Here is an 18768-nt window from a genome sequence, read left to right on the forward strand (position 1 = left end):
TTCTTGCTGGCCTGCCTTTCTTCCATTCCCCTGCTGAAAAGAAAACAACAACAACAACAACCACAACAACAACAAAGAAAGAAAAAAACAGGGAGAAAAATGTTAACTGCCAGTTGAAAACATCCCTTTCATCCTTAAGACCTGGAGGCCATAATTAGGGTATCATGCTTCAGCTGGTGGCACTGTATATTAATTACAGAATACTTAGGTATATGGAAACAAATCATTTCCTGATTACTGGCGATACTTACTCAAACCTATAAAGGTTGAAAATGCCTTGTTACTCTGGCTATGTAGGCTTCTAGTTGACATTTTCTCATTTTAAGATTGGTGCCTATTGGACTGTTCTTTTTGTGTTTTCCTCCCTTACAGCTATTTACTTTCTCTCTTCATTTTTAGTTCTAAAGTCAATGTAAGATATCATTTTATAGTCTTAAGTTATCATCTAGCTAATAGAATGTTAAAGAAATGGGTTATTCTAAGAGCCTATACAGATTAACATGTGTTGCCTTTCCCTGGGTTAACTTCTCTGAATGTTTATCCTTAGGTAAATGCTTGGGTTGCTGATAATGTCATGTTGATGAAGTATATCCTTTTTCTAAACATTATGATAATAAAATAAACAGCTTTAAAAATATATTGTTAATATGTTGTTAACAAAAGAAACAGGCATAATGATTAAGATAATTTACGTTTTATAAAATAAGAGTTCAAACAATCTAGATTCTTGTGGTTTTTATGAAAATGATACTTTTAATTTCTTTTCATTTCCTGAATAGCAGCTAGAATATAGGGAAATGAGTCTATAGCTTTTCTTGGGCATAGCTCATGGGGCACTCAGGTTGGGGTACAATACATTATTCTTATTCTTTGAATTGACTGTGCATCTTTAGGATAAAAGTTGGAAGACTGTCTGCCGCTTTCCCTTTTTAGGCCACTTCTGTGTGTTCTTGTCCTGCTCTCTCAATTGAGTATTTTTGGTTATTTGCAAGTGCCGAAGTGATAGAGAGGGCTCTCACATACCAACTTGAAAGTCAAATATGCTGGAATACATAATTTGAATTTCTGATTGTTGCTAGTATATAGTAATACAGTTTGTTATTAATTATTGATCTGGCATTGTGCAACCTTGGTAAACTGACTTATCAGTTCTAGCAGCTTTTTTGGGTAGATTCTATAGGTTTTCCTATATAGGCAATCATTTCGCCTATAAATAAGCCAGCCAGCCTGCCTGCCTGCCTGCCTGCCTGCCTTCCTTCCTTCCTTCCTTCCTTCCTTCCTTCCTTCCTTCCTTCCTTCCTTCCTTCCTTCCTTTGTTCTTCCTTTTCTTCCTTTCTTTGCCCTCCCTCCCTTGCTTTCTTTTCTTTCCCCTTTATTCCTTTATTTTTCTTTTCTTCTTTTCTTGTTTTATTTCTTTTCTTTTTTCTTTCCAGTCTGATGCCTTTTTTTCCTTACCTTATTGCACTGGATAAAACTTCCAGAAAAATGGTGAAAGCATTCAGTCTTTCACCATTAAGTATGATGTTACCTGTAGGTTTGAGGAAGTTCTCTCCTATTCTTAGTTTGCTAAAAATTTATTTTATTTTTCTAATTTTTTTTTGAGACAAAGTCTTATTCTGTCACCCAGACTGGAGTGTAGTTGCATGATTTTGGCTTACTGCAACCTCCATCTCCCAGGCTCAAGCAATCATCCTTCCTCAGCCTCCAGAGTAGCTGGGACTATATGTGTGTGCCACAACACTCGACTAATTTAATTTTTTTTTTTTTTTTTTTTTTTGTAGAGACGATGTCTCACTATATTGCTCAGGCTAGTCTCAAACAGCTGGCTTAAGCAATCCTCCTGCCTGACCTCCCAAAGTGCTGGGATTACAGGCATGAGCCACCACATCTGGCGAGTTTACTTTAAAAAAAAAAAATCAGGAATGAATGTTGGATTTTGACAAATGCCTTTTATTTCTGTAGCAATTAAGAAATGATCTTAGCATTTTTCTTTTTCAGTCTGTTAGTATGGTGATTTATATTGATTAATTTTTGATTGTGAAAACAACCTTGCATTGGAGGTATAAACTCTTCACTTGGTCATGATGTATTTATTATTATTATATATCAGTAAATTTAGCTTGCTAAAATTTTGTTGAAAAGTTTTACATCTTTGTGCCCAGCGGATTTTGATCTTGGCTTTCTGTGATTGTCTTGTCTGGTTTTGGTATTAGAATAATGCTGGCCATGTAGAATAACTTGGGATATATGCTCTCCTCCTAATAGTCTGGATTTGTTTGTGGGGTATGGGTGTTCTTTCTTCCTTAAATGTTTGATAGATTTCACCAGTGAAACAATTTCATCTTAGAGTTTTCCTTGGGGAAACAATTTTAAATTAAAATTTAATTTTATAGTAGACATGTAGCTATTTAGCTTATCTATTTCTTCTAAAACTTTAGTAGCTTGTGTCTTTCACAGAATTTGTCCGTGTAAACTGAGTTGTCAAATTTATTGGCATGAAGTTGTTCGTATTTCCTTGTTATCCTTTTAATACCTGTAGAATCTCTAGTTTGTGCCACTTCTATTCATCCTGGCATTGGTAATTTGTATTTTCTCTCTTTTTTCCCCTAATCAGTCTTGTTAGAGTTTTATCAGATTTATAGAGCTTTTGGTCTTATTGCTTTTTCTGTCTTTCTGTTTTCTATTTCATTGATTTCCACTGTGATCTTTATAATTGCAATTCTTCTGCCTAATTTGGGATAAATTGGCTCTTCTATTTCTAATTTTTAAAGAAAGAAACAGATCTTTCATAGGAGATGTTTCTTCTTCTTTAATATAGTCATTGACTGATATAAATTTCCCCTAAGTGGAGCTTCATCTGCCCTCCACAATTTTTGATGTTATATTTTCATTTAGTTCAAAATGCTTGCTAGTTTGTCTTTTGATTTCTTCATGGGTTATTTAGAAGTATGTTTTAGTTTCAAAACATTTGGGGATTTTCCAGAGATTTTTCTATTTTTGATTTCTAATATAATTAAGCTGGGGTCAGAGAACATATTAATAATTTGTATGACTTAAATCCTTAAAAATTTTTTTAAGGCTAGTTTTATGGCCCAGAATATGATCTATCTTGTAAATGTTTCACATATACCTGAAAATAATTTGCCTTCTACTGTTCTTCAGTGAAGTATTCTGTAAATGCCAATTAGGTCAATTGGTTAATAGTGTTGTTTCAATATCCTTGCTAATTTCTATATATTTACTGGTTTCTGTCACCTTTAAAATCAATTATTGAGATAATGGTATTGAAATCTCCAATTATAATTGTAAATTTATTTCCATTTGTAGTTCTCTCAGAGTTTGCTTCATGCATTTTGAAACTCTGCTATTAAACACACAAACATCTAAGGAATTTATGTTCTCTTGGTAAACTGACCTTTATTATGAAATTACCTGCTTAATTTTTGGTACTATGCTCTGAGATCTATTTTGTTTGATACTGTAGTCATGCTAGGTTTATTTGAATTAGTGTTTGCTTTGTATGTCTTTTATCCTTTTACTTTTATTTTTGTAAATTAACATACAGTAAAAGTCAATTTTTTATTAGTACATACTTTTATGAGTTTCAACATATATATTGTTTCATTTAATCTCCAGAATTATGACACAGAACCATTCCATGACCTCAGCATACTCCCTCATGTTATCCCTTGGTAATTATACCCACCACCATCCCTAAACCCTGGAAGCTACTGGTCTATTTTCTGTTGCTTTATTTTTGTCTTTTTGGAAATGTTACATAAATGACATTATATGGTCTGTAAGCTTTTGGGGCTGGCTTATTTTACTTGGTATAATATTTTTGAGATTCATTCATTTTGTTATGTATGTCAATAGTTTGTTCCTTTTTACTGTTGAGCAGTATTCCATGGTATGGAACTTTGTGAGGTCTCTTCTCCATGCTCCTCCACCTGGACCATCTTCCGGATTCTTTCCAGTTGCCAGGGCTCTATTTTGGCCCTTTGGCCTGAAAGCTGGGACCTTATTTTCCCTGCTCTGCCACACAATTATCATGACTGCACCCACATCTTGGTCCAAAGACAGAGAGGAATTGAATTGAATATTCACCACAGAAAGACAATCACTGCTTCTCTGACCAAGGAGGAGGGGGCGGGGCGGGGCAAAGCAAGGCGAGGCGTCCTCTCCAAGCTGTCTAAGCTTTGAGAATCTTCTCTTTAAGAAGGACGTGGACGGCCGGGCGCAGTCGCTCAAGCCTGTAATCCCAGCACTTTGGGAGGCAGAGGCGGGCGGATCACGAAGTCAGGAGATCAAGACCATCCTGGCTAACACGTTGAAACCCCGTCTTTACTAAAATACAAAAAATTAGCCGGGCAGGCGGCGTGCGCTTGAAGTCCCAGCTACTGGGAAGGCTGAGGCAGGAAAAGGGCGTGAACCTGGGGGAGGCGGAGGTTGCAGTGAGCTGAGATCGCGCCACTGCACTCCAGCCTGGGCGACAGAGTGAGACTCTGTTTCAAAAAATTTAAAAAATAAATAAATAAATAAATGAAGAAGTAGGGGGCTTCTCCTGGAGCTTTTTCTGTCTGTTGACAGGTGACTGTTTCCGGGTTACATGATGCCCTATAAGTCCAGGTTGGGGTACACTGGGAAATATAAGATAGGGGGTGGGGTGGGGACTCACCATCAGCTTGGTGAGAGTTTGCATTCTGATTTTCATTCTCAATTCATCTCTCATTAACATGTGGTTTTCATTTACTTTTAAGCTTCGTGAAATTGCACCAGGACAGCATTTATTCTAGAGCAAACTTTCCCCCAGTACTGAGACAGAATCCTTTTGAGCACTCTACCTAAGGCCCCAGCCTTGTAAGGTTTCCACTCTTACGGTTTGAATAGAAACGACTTCCAGCCCTTTGTGATCCTTGGAGAGTATTCCTTGTGCTCCTTTTTGGCGGTTCTTTCTGCAGACAAATATGCTTATCATTACTCGCTGAAATACTTGAGGGTGACTGTTTTCCGAGCTCTGGAATCCTCTCTCTGTGCTGATCTCTCTTCTTATATTCTGTCCTATCTGCCTTGACGTCCCCAGAATCTCAGCTCTAGGAGAATACTAGGTTTTGCCTGGGTTCCCACTCCCTGTACCTCTGTCGGGAATCCGTAGGCAGTAAATTTAGACAGTCCCAGGGCTCACCTAATTTGTTTCTTATCTTTCACAGATCCCTTTCCTTCAGTGTTTTTAACTTTTTTCCCATATATTTTTGTCTGATTTTAAAGAGTTTCAGGAGGTAATGTAAGTCTAATCTCTCTTACTGGAAACAAATTTATAGGATACAATTGAATAAGTAATGGTGAAATCCAGACTAAAAATGCCTAATTATTTTAGAGATGATTGTGTGAGAGAGAGCTTTACAAAGGAGGTGAAATTTGGGCAGGTGTGGTGGCTCACACCTGTAATCCCAGCATTTTGGGAGGCTGAGACAGGTGGCGGTTCGGGGGCATCCTTGAGGCCAGTCTGGGTAACATGACGAGACCCCTTTTCTACAAAACAGCGACAACAAAGGAGGTCTAATTTAAACTAGTCTTTGAAGGAGGGAGGATATTCCAAGTGAAAAAAAAAATTTATTACCAATAAGATAGTTTGGAGAACAACCTGATAAGACGGGTCAGAGTACATAGGGAACTAATAAAAAATAAGGTTGGGGTCAGATGAAAGAAGTCTCTGGCAACCAGAAGCTGTGCTGTAATGCAGTGAGAGCCTTTAAGAAGTTTTTAACGTCTAAGCAGTGTTAAATAATGAGCACAGAGTTTAAAATTAATACAAACATTTATGTCCAGCCTATGTATTTCTTTTAACTTAAGAGCATCTGTTCCTTTTTCTGTCCTTTGAATAAAATGAAAAGCAGCCTCATAAAAACATGGCTGGTATTGTTTTTATCGAATACATTACATTTACATAACATTGGAGTAAAGCCATTTCTTAACTTTCTTTTCTTTAGTTCCTTAATCTTTGTTCATAGAACATATTTTCCATTATAATTTTCACTACTCTTTTCAGGATGCGTTTCGTTTTTTCTCTACTTAAAATGACAATGATCAAAACTAGATATAATATGGTAGTAAGTTTGTTCTAATGTAGAATTTAGTTGAATGATTTGTTTATCAAATTCCTTTTAAATACTGACAGTATCAATGTAGCTTTTTTTCAAAATAGCATTATATTTCACTTGAAAGCTATTGACATCCAAGCAATTTTTATACAAATTATTCATGGCTTGTCTGGTTTCCATGTTATAATCCTGTAATGTCAAGTCATATTCTATTCTGTTTTAATATGATCATTTTAAAATTTATCAAACTCATTAGTATGTTTCGGTCTTTGTTTGTTTCCTGGTATTAGATATGTACCTCTCTCTAATAGAGGTTGAAGTTTTGATACATTAGGTAAGTTTAATACAGTGAAGAGAAAAAACATGTTTTTAATGCTGTTTTCCAGCATCAGTATAGCATTAAATGATGCTATTTTTCCAGGATATGGAGAAGAAAATAAAGGAAGATATGGGGAGATTTATAGAAGAAGAAAGGGAAATATTAAAGAAATTGAAGACAGACAAGCCCCTCTTAAATCAAACCCAAGGCACAGAGACAGCAAAGTAGAGAACTAAGATAAGTGTTGAGATAGAAAGACTGGAAAGATGATGAGTTTAAATCAACAGAAGCAGTTTTAAGGACACTCTGAAAAACTAATTGGAAACTGAACAATTTGCCTAAAGCAGAGCTGCATAGGTATATGGTATACCAGCATATGGAAATAGACAAAAATGTTTATATAAATCTTTCAAGAAGAGTGAGTACAAATTTGGTGAAAGAAAATGATTTTACAGTAAAAGGACTTATTTCGAGTGGGCAGGAATCTTTGAAAGACTTCTTAAATTGGGAAAAGATTTATGAGTGAAAGCAAAAGGTAGATATGTAGAAGGCAGATGAGAATTTTGGAGGATAATGAACCTCTCTCTTTTTCTTTTAATGTATACATACTCCACTAGAAGATTAGAGAATAAAAGTTGTTTAGAGAAATGACTACCTTCTTGTACACAACAATGTGTATAGTCAGAAGGAGCTTCTCTTTAGACAGAACTGGGATATCCGGAAAATGATATACAAACAAGATGTTTAGAATTTGTTTGAAAACAATCTGAATTGACAGATATCATTTGGATAAAGATAGACATAATGTAGAATAAAATTCACTAATATGGAATTGGATAGCGGGGTCGTTCATTTATGCATATAAAAATAAAGGTTATGAAATGTTTAGAAAGGGACGCTGTATGTTGTGAAAATACATGCAAAACCTTACAAAAGCAGATAACTTGCCAAAGGTAGATAAATTAAGCGTGGAATAGAAGATACTCCGAATTTGTTAAAAATGCTGTAGGTGCCTCAACTTCTTTTCTTTTGGGACACCAGATTATACTGAGAAAGGTTAAAGGATTTTTTAAAAAATGATAGTGTAAAGGGACGCAAAATGATAAAATCTGTGAAGAGGATAAAAGCTCCCGGTGTCTTAGCTGAGCAAAGCTGTCCAGATCTTGAGCATTGATTTCATACCTCCACAAGCAGTTTGAATGGAATATGGACAAAACAAGAAATTACACAGCTAACGATACAAGATGCATTAGCTACTTCTTTTTTCAGAGGGAAAAAGAAGTAATACATAGTAGGAATGGAACATACTGACTATTCAATACAATTGTAAAATATTTGCAGGAATATTTTAAAGTCAGGAGGCTAGCAAATAAGCCAAGAAGGTTTTCTTTCTTTTTTTTTTTTTTTTTTTGGTTTGTTTTTGTTCTTTAGTGGAAGAAAATAATGGATCAGATACAATCATTGATTTTGATTAAATAAGCCAGAATTGCTTTATAAAGATATTGTCTACGTATGCTTTAGAGAAGAAGAATAAAAACCTATTTGATAAATAAAAATAAAGGGGGCATACAGTACCTAGGCTCATCTCATTAGTCATCTCTCTTTTATGCCAATGCCCAAGGTATGTTATTTCTCCCAAGAAAAATCAAATCCTTTAACTTGCCATTAGCTCTTTAAAACTTTAAAACTAAATGTCCTTCAAACCAACAACTTCAATCCTGAGACTATCTCCCACAGATATACTTACACAACTAAGTGTATGTACAAGGAAGTTAATTGCAGCATTGCTTTTAACTGCGAAAATTGAGGGAAAACCTGAGTGTTCAACTAAATGGGAATGGATAAATAACTTACGACATGCCCCCACTATAGATTACTGTGCATGCACTAAAAGAATGAAGTAAGTCCTGTGCACTGAGATAGAAGACTATCTGTGTTATCTGCTCAAGTGAATTTTAAAATGCACAACAGTATGTATAGTAACCCACTTTAAAAAGGCCTTTATATATTTTAATACAAGCATAATGTAGATTATGATACATAGAGAATGAGGTCTTGAAGTATGCTTACTAAACTGTTAACAGTAGTTACTTCTAGTAAGTGAAAGAGGTAGCCTTTAAGTTTTAAACTTATATCCTTCTGTATTTTGACTTCAAAAAACATACAAGCACATATTAAATTTTTAAACCTGAAATTTATATGAGGGAGAAAACAAACACAAGTTTGGGAGCCAATGTTTTCTCCCCAGCTCCTGGTTCACTACCTTTTCTCTTACCTTAACCTTTACCACTACCACAAACTACCACAAACGAACACTTTAAGCACAACTCAGTTTATTATTGGAAGAGGTTTCACAAATAAGTTCCTGGTTTCCAGTTAACTTGTTGCAAAGTTTACATCCTACCCAATGTGGCTACATGGATTTAAAGTTACCAGTGGTAGCTTCTGAGTGAAATTTTGTTTGTTTGTTCATGGAACAAACAATGTGTTCATGGAACACATATTAAGTACCAACAATATGCCAAACACTGGGGAATTCAAAGATGCTAGTCTCAACTGTTTCAGCTGATACTTGACTATCCTGTCCCACACCCTAGTGTCCTCACTGAGTACTTCCCAATACTCTACATTTGAAAGGTGATTCCCACAAATTTATTGCAATTTAGACCCCATATATCAATTTTAAAAGAGCTGAAATGGCTCTTCGCATGCCTTCAGCATGAGAATATTCCCGTAAAATTGGCATCTCTTTTTACAAGATGAGCTATTATTATTTTACTTCTACTCTTCTAAATAACAGAAACAGCAGACGAATTAGCAATGGAAAATAAAAATAGTGGCATAGGGTATATAATGTTTACAAAGAAAAAAGGACATTTGTGAAAGATTTGATATTTGTTAACAAACATGTAAATCATTGTTGGAAAAAGAAAAATATGATATATACACTTGTTTTAAAGTGTATGCATAATGTGTAAATAGTTTTGGAATGAAAATGTTCATCTCTTTCCCTAGAGGGAAAGTGGCTGGATCAGATCATCTCTTTGAAGTTCCAGTTCTGTAATTCAAGCATTTTCTTTAAAAAGCAGTTTTAAAATTAAAATGAGAAACTTAACTGGGGTTTATATTACACATATGTGTAGGATCAATATTTTTAAAACTGCGTTCTTAATATGTTACGCCTTTTGCTCTTTAAATCTGTGAAACGTAACCTTAGTTTTATTTGAAGTCGTTAAAATATGAAGGGGACAGAGTAATCAATGCTATTGATTCTTACTGTATTTTATTATTAGAAAGCAATTTGTGTATCTGTCTTCCTGATTTTTTATAATGAAACATTTCTATCTTTGAAACTACAGACTCAATCTTGCCAAAATGTTCATTTGTTTTGCATCATTATTAAATTGTATATTGTCCCCTTTTGGTGTACTTTACTAGTCTGTTATAATCCTTTTAAATTCATTATTCCTAATTGACAAATAAACATTATATATAATTTGTCATGTAAAACATGATATTTTAATCACACCATGGTGAATGGGGTATCCATCCCCTAAAGCATACATCTACTGTGTACCCATAAAAATTAAAAATAAAAGATAAAAAACGAAAAACATGATGTTTTGAAAGATGTGTATGTTGTAGATTCAACCTGTTATAATCTTAAAGTGATTGTCATTCTTCTAACTTATATCAATAGAACTACTGTTTGTCTGTCATTAGTTGAGACCATCAGGGTGTAGTGGAAAAACTAATCAACAAGGATTCTTCTCACCAGAGCTCTGTCATTCCTCTGAATTGTGGCTGCTAGCCTGTTAATTTTCCACTAAACCTTTATGCATTTGGAGACAATTAAGTCTCACGTTGGGGTTTCCTGGGCTTTTTTTCCCCAAAGATAATTAAGTCTCAAACTTGAAACTTGAAAGATATTTGGTCAGGCAGCAGCAATGTACTGAGTACAGCCTTCTCAGAGAGGTGAAACAATACAATTAGTAGAAAGAACTCCTATCATGTACTCAGTACAGTTGCTCTCTACTTTTCTTTCTCAACCTCCCCCCAAACAAAACAAAACCAAGATGCTTCAGTCAAGCACTATAAAAGGACTATTAAATTATCGTGAAAAGGAATGTTGGACAGTCTAATACTCTCATTCTGCAGATGGGAAAATAGAAGTGCACATTGTAATTATTTTTCAAAATAAGGTAAAATCTCAAAATTGTGTAAATAAGCAAACATATATACTCTTTCCTTAATCGTTTTTAACCTAAATTAATCTTAATTTTGTGTTATTACTGCAGTGAAAGAAAATATGCAGTGTCACATATCAGGAAAGTTGTGCAGTTATTTTTTCTTCTCCTGAATAATTATTCTGTTGCCTTTATGTTCCACATATGTTGCACCACATTAATATTCAAACAATTTTAGCACACAAAGATTTGTAACCTCATTTTACCTTGATTAGTGACTCAACTCATGTTCTTGTTGTAGGGCTTTGACCAGCTTCGACTTGAAGGATTGCTTTGCGATGTGACCCTGATGCCAGGTGACACAGATGATGCTTTCCCTGTGCATAGAGTCATGATGGCATCTGCTAGCGATTACTTCAAGGCTATGTTCACAGGTAGTTTGCCTTTTAAAACTCTGAAGCCACATTAAAACAATATGAAAAATCTGTGTTTAAATCTTTTTTATTTCTAACCTGAAATTTAGTTCTTTTGGAAATAACTTCAAAAGAAGTATACAACAGTATGTATGGTTTTCGGTGGTGCTGTTTTAACATGGAAAGTTGATGCACTTTTTTTCAGACTGTCCATTTTTATCTCACAGCTTTTCTTTTTCAAGCTCATATCTGAGTGGGCCATTAGAGACTCTGTGTCCTGCTAATACAATCTCTACTCTATATCAAAAGATAGGAAGTGAGAACATTTTGGAAGCACTTGCATCATATATGACCTCCATTAGTATAGGATTATCCTTTTTAAGTACTTTATTTTAACGGTAAAATGTGCAGCAGACTGACTCTAATACAACTGCTTATATAAAATAAGACTTTCCCTTGATTTTATTGCATCTAATTAGCAGCAGAAGTGAGTTTGACCATAATTATCCACCTTCATTTAATTGAATGTCTTTTTATTTAAGGTGGAATGAAAGAACAAGATTTAATGTGCATTAAACTTCATGGTGTGAGCAAAGTTGGTCTAAGGAAAATTATTGATTTCATTTATACTGCAAAACTTTCTCTTAATATGGACAACCTTCAAGACACGCTGGAAGCTGCCAGTTTTCTACAGATTCTGCCAGTTTTGGACTTCTGTAAAGTATTTCTCATATCTGGGGTAAGATATTTTGAAATCTGTTTTCTTCTGTGGTAGAGTCTGATGTAGCCTGTTTAGATTAGGACTCATGAAATCTGCTGTGCAGGAATGTGAAACTTGCCATTAGACAGGTGTGTCTTATAGTATGTGATCTGTAAGCAAGGTGAGATTGAAACAGGTGCATTTGTATGAAATAGAATCATTTAATAAAAGCCTCTGTGTTGGCTGGGAGTGGTGGCTCACGCCTGTAATCCCAGCACTTTGGGAGGCCGAGGTGGGCGGATCATCTGAGGTCGGGAGTTCAAGACCAGCCTGACCAACACGGAGAAACCCTGTCTCTACTAAAAATACAAAAATTAGCTGGGCATGGTGGTGCATGCCTGTAATTCCAGCTACTTGGGAGGCTGAGGCAGGAGAATCACTTGAACCTGGGAGGTGGAGGTTGTGGTGAACTGAGATCGAGCCATTGCACTCCAGCCTGGGCAACAAGAGTGAGACTCCATCTCAGGAAGAAAGAAAAAAACCTCTGTGTAATCAAATGACATTAGATACTAATAATGTTTGATAAAGATATATACTTTAACTGTTTGATAATGGTATGTACCATAATCTGGTTTTATTCACCTTAATGACTATACAAGCAGGCTTCTTAAATGTAATTGAATGGAAAAGTAATCTGAACTTCTAGAACTCTTTTAAAATTTCATCTTTTAATATGGGAGCTAGATCTTAAGAAGAACTAATACCTATGGGCAAACCTGTAAGAATGTCAGTCTTGATTCCATAGAAACATATCACCTACTGAATAGTGTTTAGCCGTTTTTTAATAAATAAGATAGGGCACATACAACCACCAATCAGTGAAGTACTTAGTGGTAGTCGCCCAGTTCCTGAAGAGAGTATTTTATTTTAGCTGAGGCCCTTAAGTTTTACTTCTGGGAAGATAAATGGCTACATTTTACAGAAATATTGCCAAGACTTCCAGAGGTCTGGAGCTTGTTTTTCTGATTAAGAATTCTGGCAATAGTAATTTTTGGTATATTTTCTAACTCATTATGTTGACGGATATGTTTTCTTTAATTTTTTTTAACTCATATCAATCTTAGCATCGGTAAATAATTGCTGTCAGATCTTTGCAACGTACGTTTTTTGAACATGGAACCTTCTTTAAAACAGTAACTTTCAAGAGAACATGTCCTTAATTATTTTATTATTAAGGTACTTACTATCTTACAAAGTCAGCCAATGACTAATTTAACTGGCCTATTGAAAGTGTGTTTTGGCCGGGCGCGGTGGCTCAAGCCTGTAATCCCAGCACTTTGGGAGGCCGAGACGGGCGGATCACGAGGTCAGGAGATCGAGACCATCCTGGCGAACACGGTGAAACCCCGTCTCTACTAAAAAAATACAAAAAACTAGCCGGGCGAGGTGGCCGGCGCCTGTAGTCCCAGCTACACAGGAGGCTGAGGCAGGAGAATGGCGTAAACCCGGGAGGCGGAGCTTGCAGTGAGCTGAGATCCGGCCACTGCGCTCCAGCCCCGGCGACAGAGCGAGACTCCGTCTCAAAAAAAAAAAAAAAAAAGAAAGTGTGTTTTTTGTACGTTTGATTTTAGAAAACTCAGACTACTGTCTCACAATTACTTATAAAATTTGAACTAATTGCTACTTTTAAGGGTGTTTATGGCAGCATAGTGCTATATTGTTGACTTGTATTGTCTTCTTTATTGCACAAGTAGCCCAAGTGAGGTTGGTTAATTCCCATGCTATTGCTTGCCTCCATTACTGAATTTAGGTGCTAAATTTTATTTTAATTTGATCATACAAGGCCCATTCCCTCAAGAGCTATTAGGATCTCACCTGTGGTTGTGTCACTGGCATGATATAACAACTTCATTTCAAGGAAAAATGAATCGTATTGAATGTGATTTTCAAAATGCCTCAAGTCCAGAATTTAATTTAGCAGTAACACTTAAAGCTTATACTTATAGATTCTTAACATTACTTTATACTGATCTTAGCAACACATGGTCATGGTGAGCCAAATTAAGGAAAGTGCCATGATTTCTTTGAAACTATTCATTAACAAGAGACATTGTTGGCCTATCCTCTAATACGAAAGTTTAGTACTTAGAACTTCAGATATTGATTGTGATCAGTTCCTTTACCTGAAAGAAAAGGACCAAACTGGATAATACACAATACAAGAAAGTTATAGTAATATTATTGTCACAATAATAGAAAAGAATTTTGTTCTAGATAACTGTATTTAAAGCAATTTTATTTAAAGATGAGGCCATAGTCACTTTGTAATGCTAATTTCCAGCAATTAGACTGTTGGTTCCTTAACCTGTGTTGAAACATTTATTATAATTGTTTAACAATTTAGAAATGTCTTCATTTTTATAAACACTTAATATTGCCTTAAATCTCATGTTCATTATTTTTTTGCATCCTTTGCAGACATCCTAAAACCTATTTCTAATGGAGAAGAGGCTTCTCTCTAGCAAAGATTACTTGTGGTAGAGTTTGCTCCTACCTCTCAGTTTTAGAATTTTCTTGCCTATGAACTTTTAGGAATTACCTCTTTTCTTTGTATTATTCTGTCTTACTTGTCCTTCATCCTTTTTTGCGGAGGACATGTCTGTATGGTTTTAGAGTAGAAATCTCTTATCTCTCAGAATCCATGGTAATTTTTGAGAAAATCTGGCAGATTATTAGTTCCAGGAACATGCAAAATCCAAGTTTTCCTTTACCCTTCTTTCATGCATTCTGTTTTTTAGTTAAACCTATGTTCAGCCTTGCCCTATTTATTTCCCCTTTCCTTCTCGGCAATCAAGTGAAAAAGGAAAAATAGTAACCCAGTGTATTTTCTACTTATAAAAACTGAAAGTCCCAAGATACTATATTTTTTAAAGGAGGACTTCTTGAAGTTCTTCCATGAGCTAAGTTATTATTGATAAATTTTAATACAACGTTCTCATGTTTAAGAACTGTGTGCTGAAATCAGATGCTTTAGAGGAAATGGGATTTATGTTTTTAACGATATAGTGATATTATAGTTCACATAACCAAAACACTATTTGGGTTTGAACTTTTAGACAGAAAAATTCCCTTCTAATACAATTCTGTTCTATCCTATTCTCAATCATTTGTGTGGAGGAAGAGGAACAGTGGTACATAAAATGTGGATCAGTAGCAGTGGTACGTAAAACGCGAATCAGTGAATAACCCAGAAAACATGTATGTATTAGTTTTGAATGATAACTTTAGATACAGTAGTAAAGCCATACTCACCTTTGGTGGGATAGAGATACCGTTTTCTATAATAGAGCATCAGTCTTAATAGAACAAGAACCAACCTCCCATCTAACTTTGCCGTCCTTTGCAGTGTTACTTAGGGTGGTAATTAGTATGATAGTTTATAGGATGTGGCATTTTTGTTTTTGTTATGTTATTTTCTTGGGAGTTATGGAAAAGAGGACAATGAAATGAATACAGAAGGATGACAATGAAGGATAGATATGAAGCATAGTAGGTAAAAATTTCTGTAAAGCTAAAACCACTTTTTTTATATACTATGGAGATAATGGAAAATTACCTTTGTTTAGTCGTACCTAAAAATTGCATTGGTTTTGTCCTTAGGACATTGTATAACTACAACATGTTAAATACTGTGCACCTATTCACTAGTTTTTTCTTTTTCTTTTTCTTTGCTTTTTTTTTTTTTTTTTCCCGAGGCAGAGTTTCACTCTTGTTGCCCAGGCTGGAGTGCAATGGCAGGATCTCGGCTCACTGCAACCTTTGCCTCCCAGGTTCAAGTGATTCTTCTGCCTCAGGCTCCCCAGTAGCTAGGATTACAGGCATGCACCACTGTGCCTGGATAATTTTGTATTTTTAGTAGAGACAGGATTTCTCCATGTTGGTCAGGCTGCTCTCGAACACCTGACCTCAGGTGATCCACCCACCTCAGCCTCCCAAAGTGCTGGGATTACAGGCGTGAGCCACCGCGCCCGGCCCCATTCACTAGTTTATAAGAAAGTTGTGTAAGTTTTTTGTTTATCCTTTGTTTGCAATTTGAAATTTTTAGCATCTAGCATTTGTCCCATGGAACTATTGTTATGGAGGATATTAGGCTAGTTCACAAAACAGCCGAATTTAATGTTAGGTTACTGAAACAGGGCATCTGTAATTGAACTCAAAAGGTTACAATTTAAATATACAAGTATATAGAATGAACAAAACAGAATAAAGATGAGAAATAAATCACTTTATGTTTGTATAAAAGCATTTTTTAACAAGAGAATGAAGATGTCATTGGAATTTAGACTTGGGGATAATCGTTCTTAAAATAATTTTTTGATTGTGTTTTCCCCACTTGATGCAGGTAGATTACTGGTTCCACCTGCACATTTGTTATCAGTGATGAGGTGGAGAGCTTGCAGTGAAGTAGAGAGAAAGTTTATTGAGGTGACTGGAGGAGATGAAGAGTTGGAGACAGAAAATAAAGGAGGTACATAAGTGGGAAGGAGACGAGAGAGGAATAGAGAGAATATGTTTCTCTCAAAAGAAAAACAAAAAGAATCAGATGTCATTGGAGAAGACAGTTCCTTTTGCTTTGCCTCCATTACTAAATTACTGAGGATTTCCTGTATAGTACATATATTTCACATTCCTAATTTAATCTAAATTGTATTTACCCATAAAGATTAATAGACATGTTTTTTAAGATATTTTTTCACCTTTGAGGGCAATTTAATGCAAGTTAGAGACAAATTGTATAGATAATTAAAATTAAAAATGAATCAAAATTATTTCCCTCCCAACCAAACCAGTCTTGACTTCCTTATTGCCAGGGCTGATATTGGGCAAATAGTACATAGAAGGTCATCCCCGTTGCTTATGGTCGGCCATCCATTTTGATTGGTTGATACCCATGTTGTGTGCTTGTTAAATATTCTAAATATCACGCCTATAACCTTGAGCACCCATTCTTGCCCATCTGCTATCTGGGAATCTGTCTGGGAAGAAGAGGCGTAGCCTGGGCTCGAACCACTTCAGCCTCACAAAAGCCATTGTAATAACTAACGTTGTATTCAATAAAGGAAGTGCATTCGAAGTGCAAAGAAATAGAGAATTGAATATTTTGGGCTGGAGACACCAGTGACATTCACCTCAAATAGCATTTAGAAACTGAAGAAAGACAAAGACTGAAAGAGAGAGAGGTGTTTATTATTCAGTTATCCCTTTGTTCTTACCAAAGTGTCTCTTTGTGTCCTGTGCCGGTCTCATCTGTGGAAGGAGGCTTGAGAAAAGATACCTGTACATCCTCTGCCCGCTAAAGTATCTTGTTTGATTTCTTCCCAGCCTGATTCTGTGGACATAGTTTCATTCACTGCATTGATTGTACTAGATATCAGCCTGTCATTTTAATAAACTAGATAGCACCAAGTAGAATTTGGCACATTGAATGGCTAAGGAGTTCCCCAAATTTTTGCCAGATTTCTTAGTCTTTGCATTTCCCTTGAGAGTACAAAATCAGATTCTGGCTGGTCCGAGTGCAGTAGTGTTTACAACTAATTGATCACAACCAGTTACAGATTTCTTTGTTCCTTCTTCACTCACACTGCTTCACTTGGCTAGTCAAAAAAAAAAAAAAAAAAAGAGCAGATACCCATTTTTTTCTAAATGGGAATTTATTTGTATAAAACACCAATCTTTAAAAAAAAGTCCTAGATTTCAGATGAAATCTTTCATTAAAATAGCAAATTATGTTAATGACAGTGTTTTGGGCACATCAGATATAATTTGAATAGTACAGCAGCAGTGAGGACAAGTATGTTACTGAGAATACCACTTGCAATGTTATGATGTTGGAAGTGCCTTTAGGATGACTATGAATGTTGTTTGGTTATAAAAGAATAATTTATACTAATTTATATCAAGGAAATGTAAACGAGCAGTTGATTATTTTACAAACAATTTTATAGGTTCCCACAGGTGCTCGAAGAATTTTATCCTTTGTTGTTGTTGTTGTTGTTGTTGTTGTTTTTTGAGGGAGTCTTGCTCTGTCACCAGGCTGGATTGCAGTGGTGCTTTCTCAGCTCACAGCAACCTCCGCCTCCCGGGTTCAAGCGATTCTCCTGCCTCAGCCTCCCAAGTAGCTGGGAATACAGGCGTGTGCCACCACACCTGGCTAATTTTTGTATTTTTAGTAGAGATGGGTTTCACCATGTTGGCCAGGATTGTCTCGATCTCCTGACCTCATGATCCACCTGCCAAGGCCTCTCAAAGTGCTGGGATTACAGGCGTGAGCCACCGCGCCCAGCCTTGTTGTTCTTTTTAAATGCCAATGTGTTATTTGGATTAACTTCTGTTATAACTCTGTTTTCAAGTGTACCTTCTTTGGAATTGTGGCCGGGTTTTCAGATGAAATAAAAGATGAACTCAGATGAAATTTCTACTTAGACATTTTTTAAATAAGCTTTAAACTTCATATTTTATATTTTCAATGTGCATTCTATTATATATATAAATTGCATTATAAATCCAATTATCCATTTATGGATATCCAGTTATCCATTTATCCTTTTATGTATCCAATGGATACACAAATACATGTATCCATTTAAAAATACTATCTAGGCTTAATGTTTGGAGATCTTCTAGCTGAGTCATTTTTAAGAATCATGGTGGAGAAGTAGATTAAAATGAACCATAACAGAATATTATGTATTTCTCTGAAAGTTGTTTACTATAATTCCATCAGTTTTGGTCTATTTATATTGTTAATTATTACTGTAGGCTTTGCTTCTTTAATTTCTATATTCTATGATTAATTTTTAAGCTTTGATTACATATACTTGCTAAGAATTAATTTCCTATTAAATATTTTTCTTGTCTGTGTCTCATTTTGAAATTAATAAGGTTCTAGTAATTTGCTACATTAATTCAACAGGTATCCTATTTTTAATTGCATCTATCATCGTACCTTTTATATTTTTGATATTTGTAGTATTTAGCCTTTGTTGCA

The 18768-nt window shown here is 35.4% G+C and overlaps 1 protein-coding gene across 12 annotated transcripts in view; it reads left to right on the plus strand.

Annotated features, from left to right (window-relative positions):
• The window catches only part of LOC105468375 (kelch like family member 13), a 209602-nt gene that overhangs the window by 175531 nt on the left and 15303 nt on the right, over nucleotides 1–18768 (plus strand). For 11 of the 12 annotated variants that reach the window (XM_011718489.3, XM_011718487.2, XM_011718488.2 and 8 more), the window contains 2 exons: nucleotides 10909–11041; nucleotides 11563–11759. In XM_011718489.3, coding sequence (XP_011716791.1) covers nucleotides 10909–11041; nucleotides 11563–11759 — 330 coding nt within the window. Of the gene's footprint in view, nucleotides 1–83; nucleotides 160–10908; nucleotides 11042–11562; nucleotides 11760–18768 lie in introns of those variants that run through there. The other variant, XM_071088559.1, reaches the window with a different exon arrangement.

The sequence above is a fragment of the Macaca nemestrina genome, chromosome X (genome assembly GCF_043159975.1).
Source record: "Macaca nemestrina isolate mMacNem1 chromosome X, mMacNem.hap1, whole genome shotgun sequence".
In the NCBI taxonomy this organism is placed as follows: domain Eukaryota; kingdom Metazoa; phylum Chordata; class Mammalia; order Primates; family Cercopithecidae; genus Macaca; species Macaca nemestrina.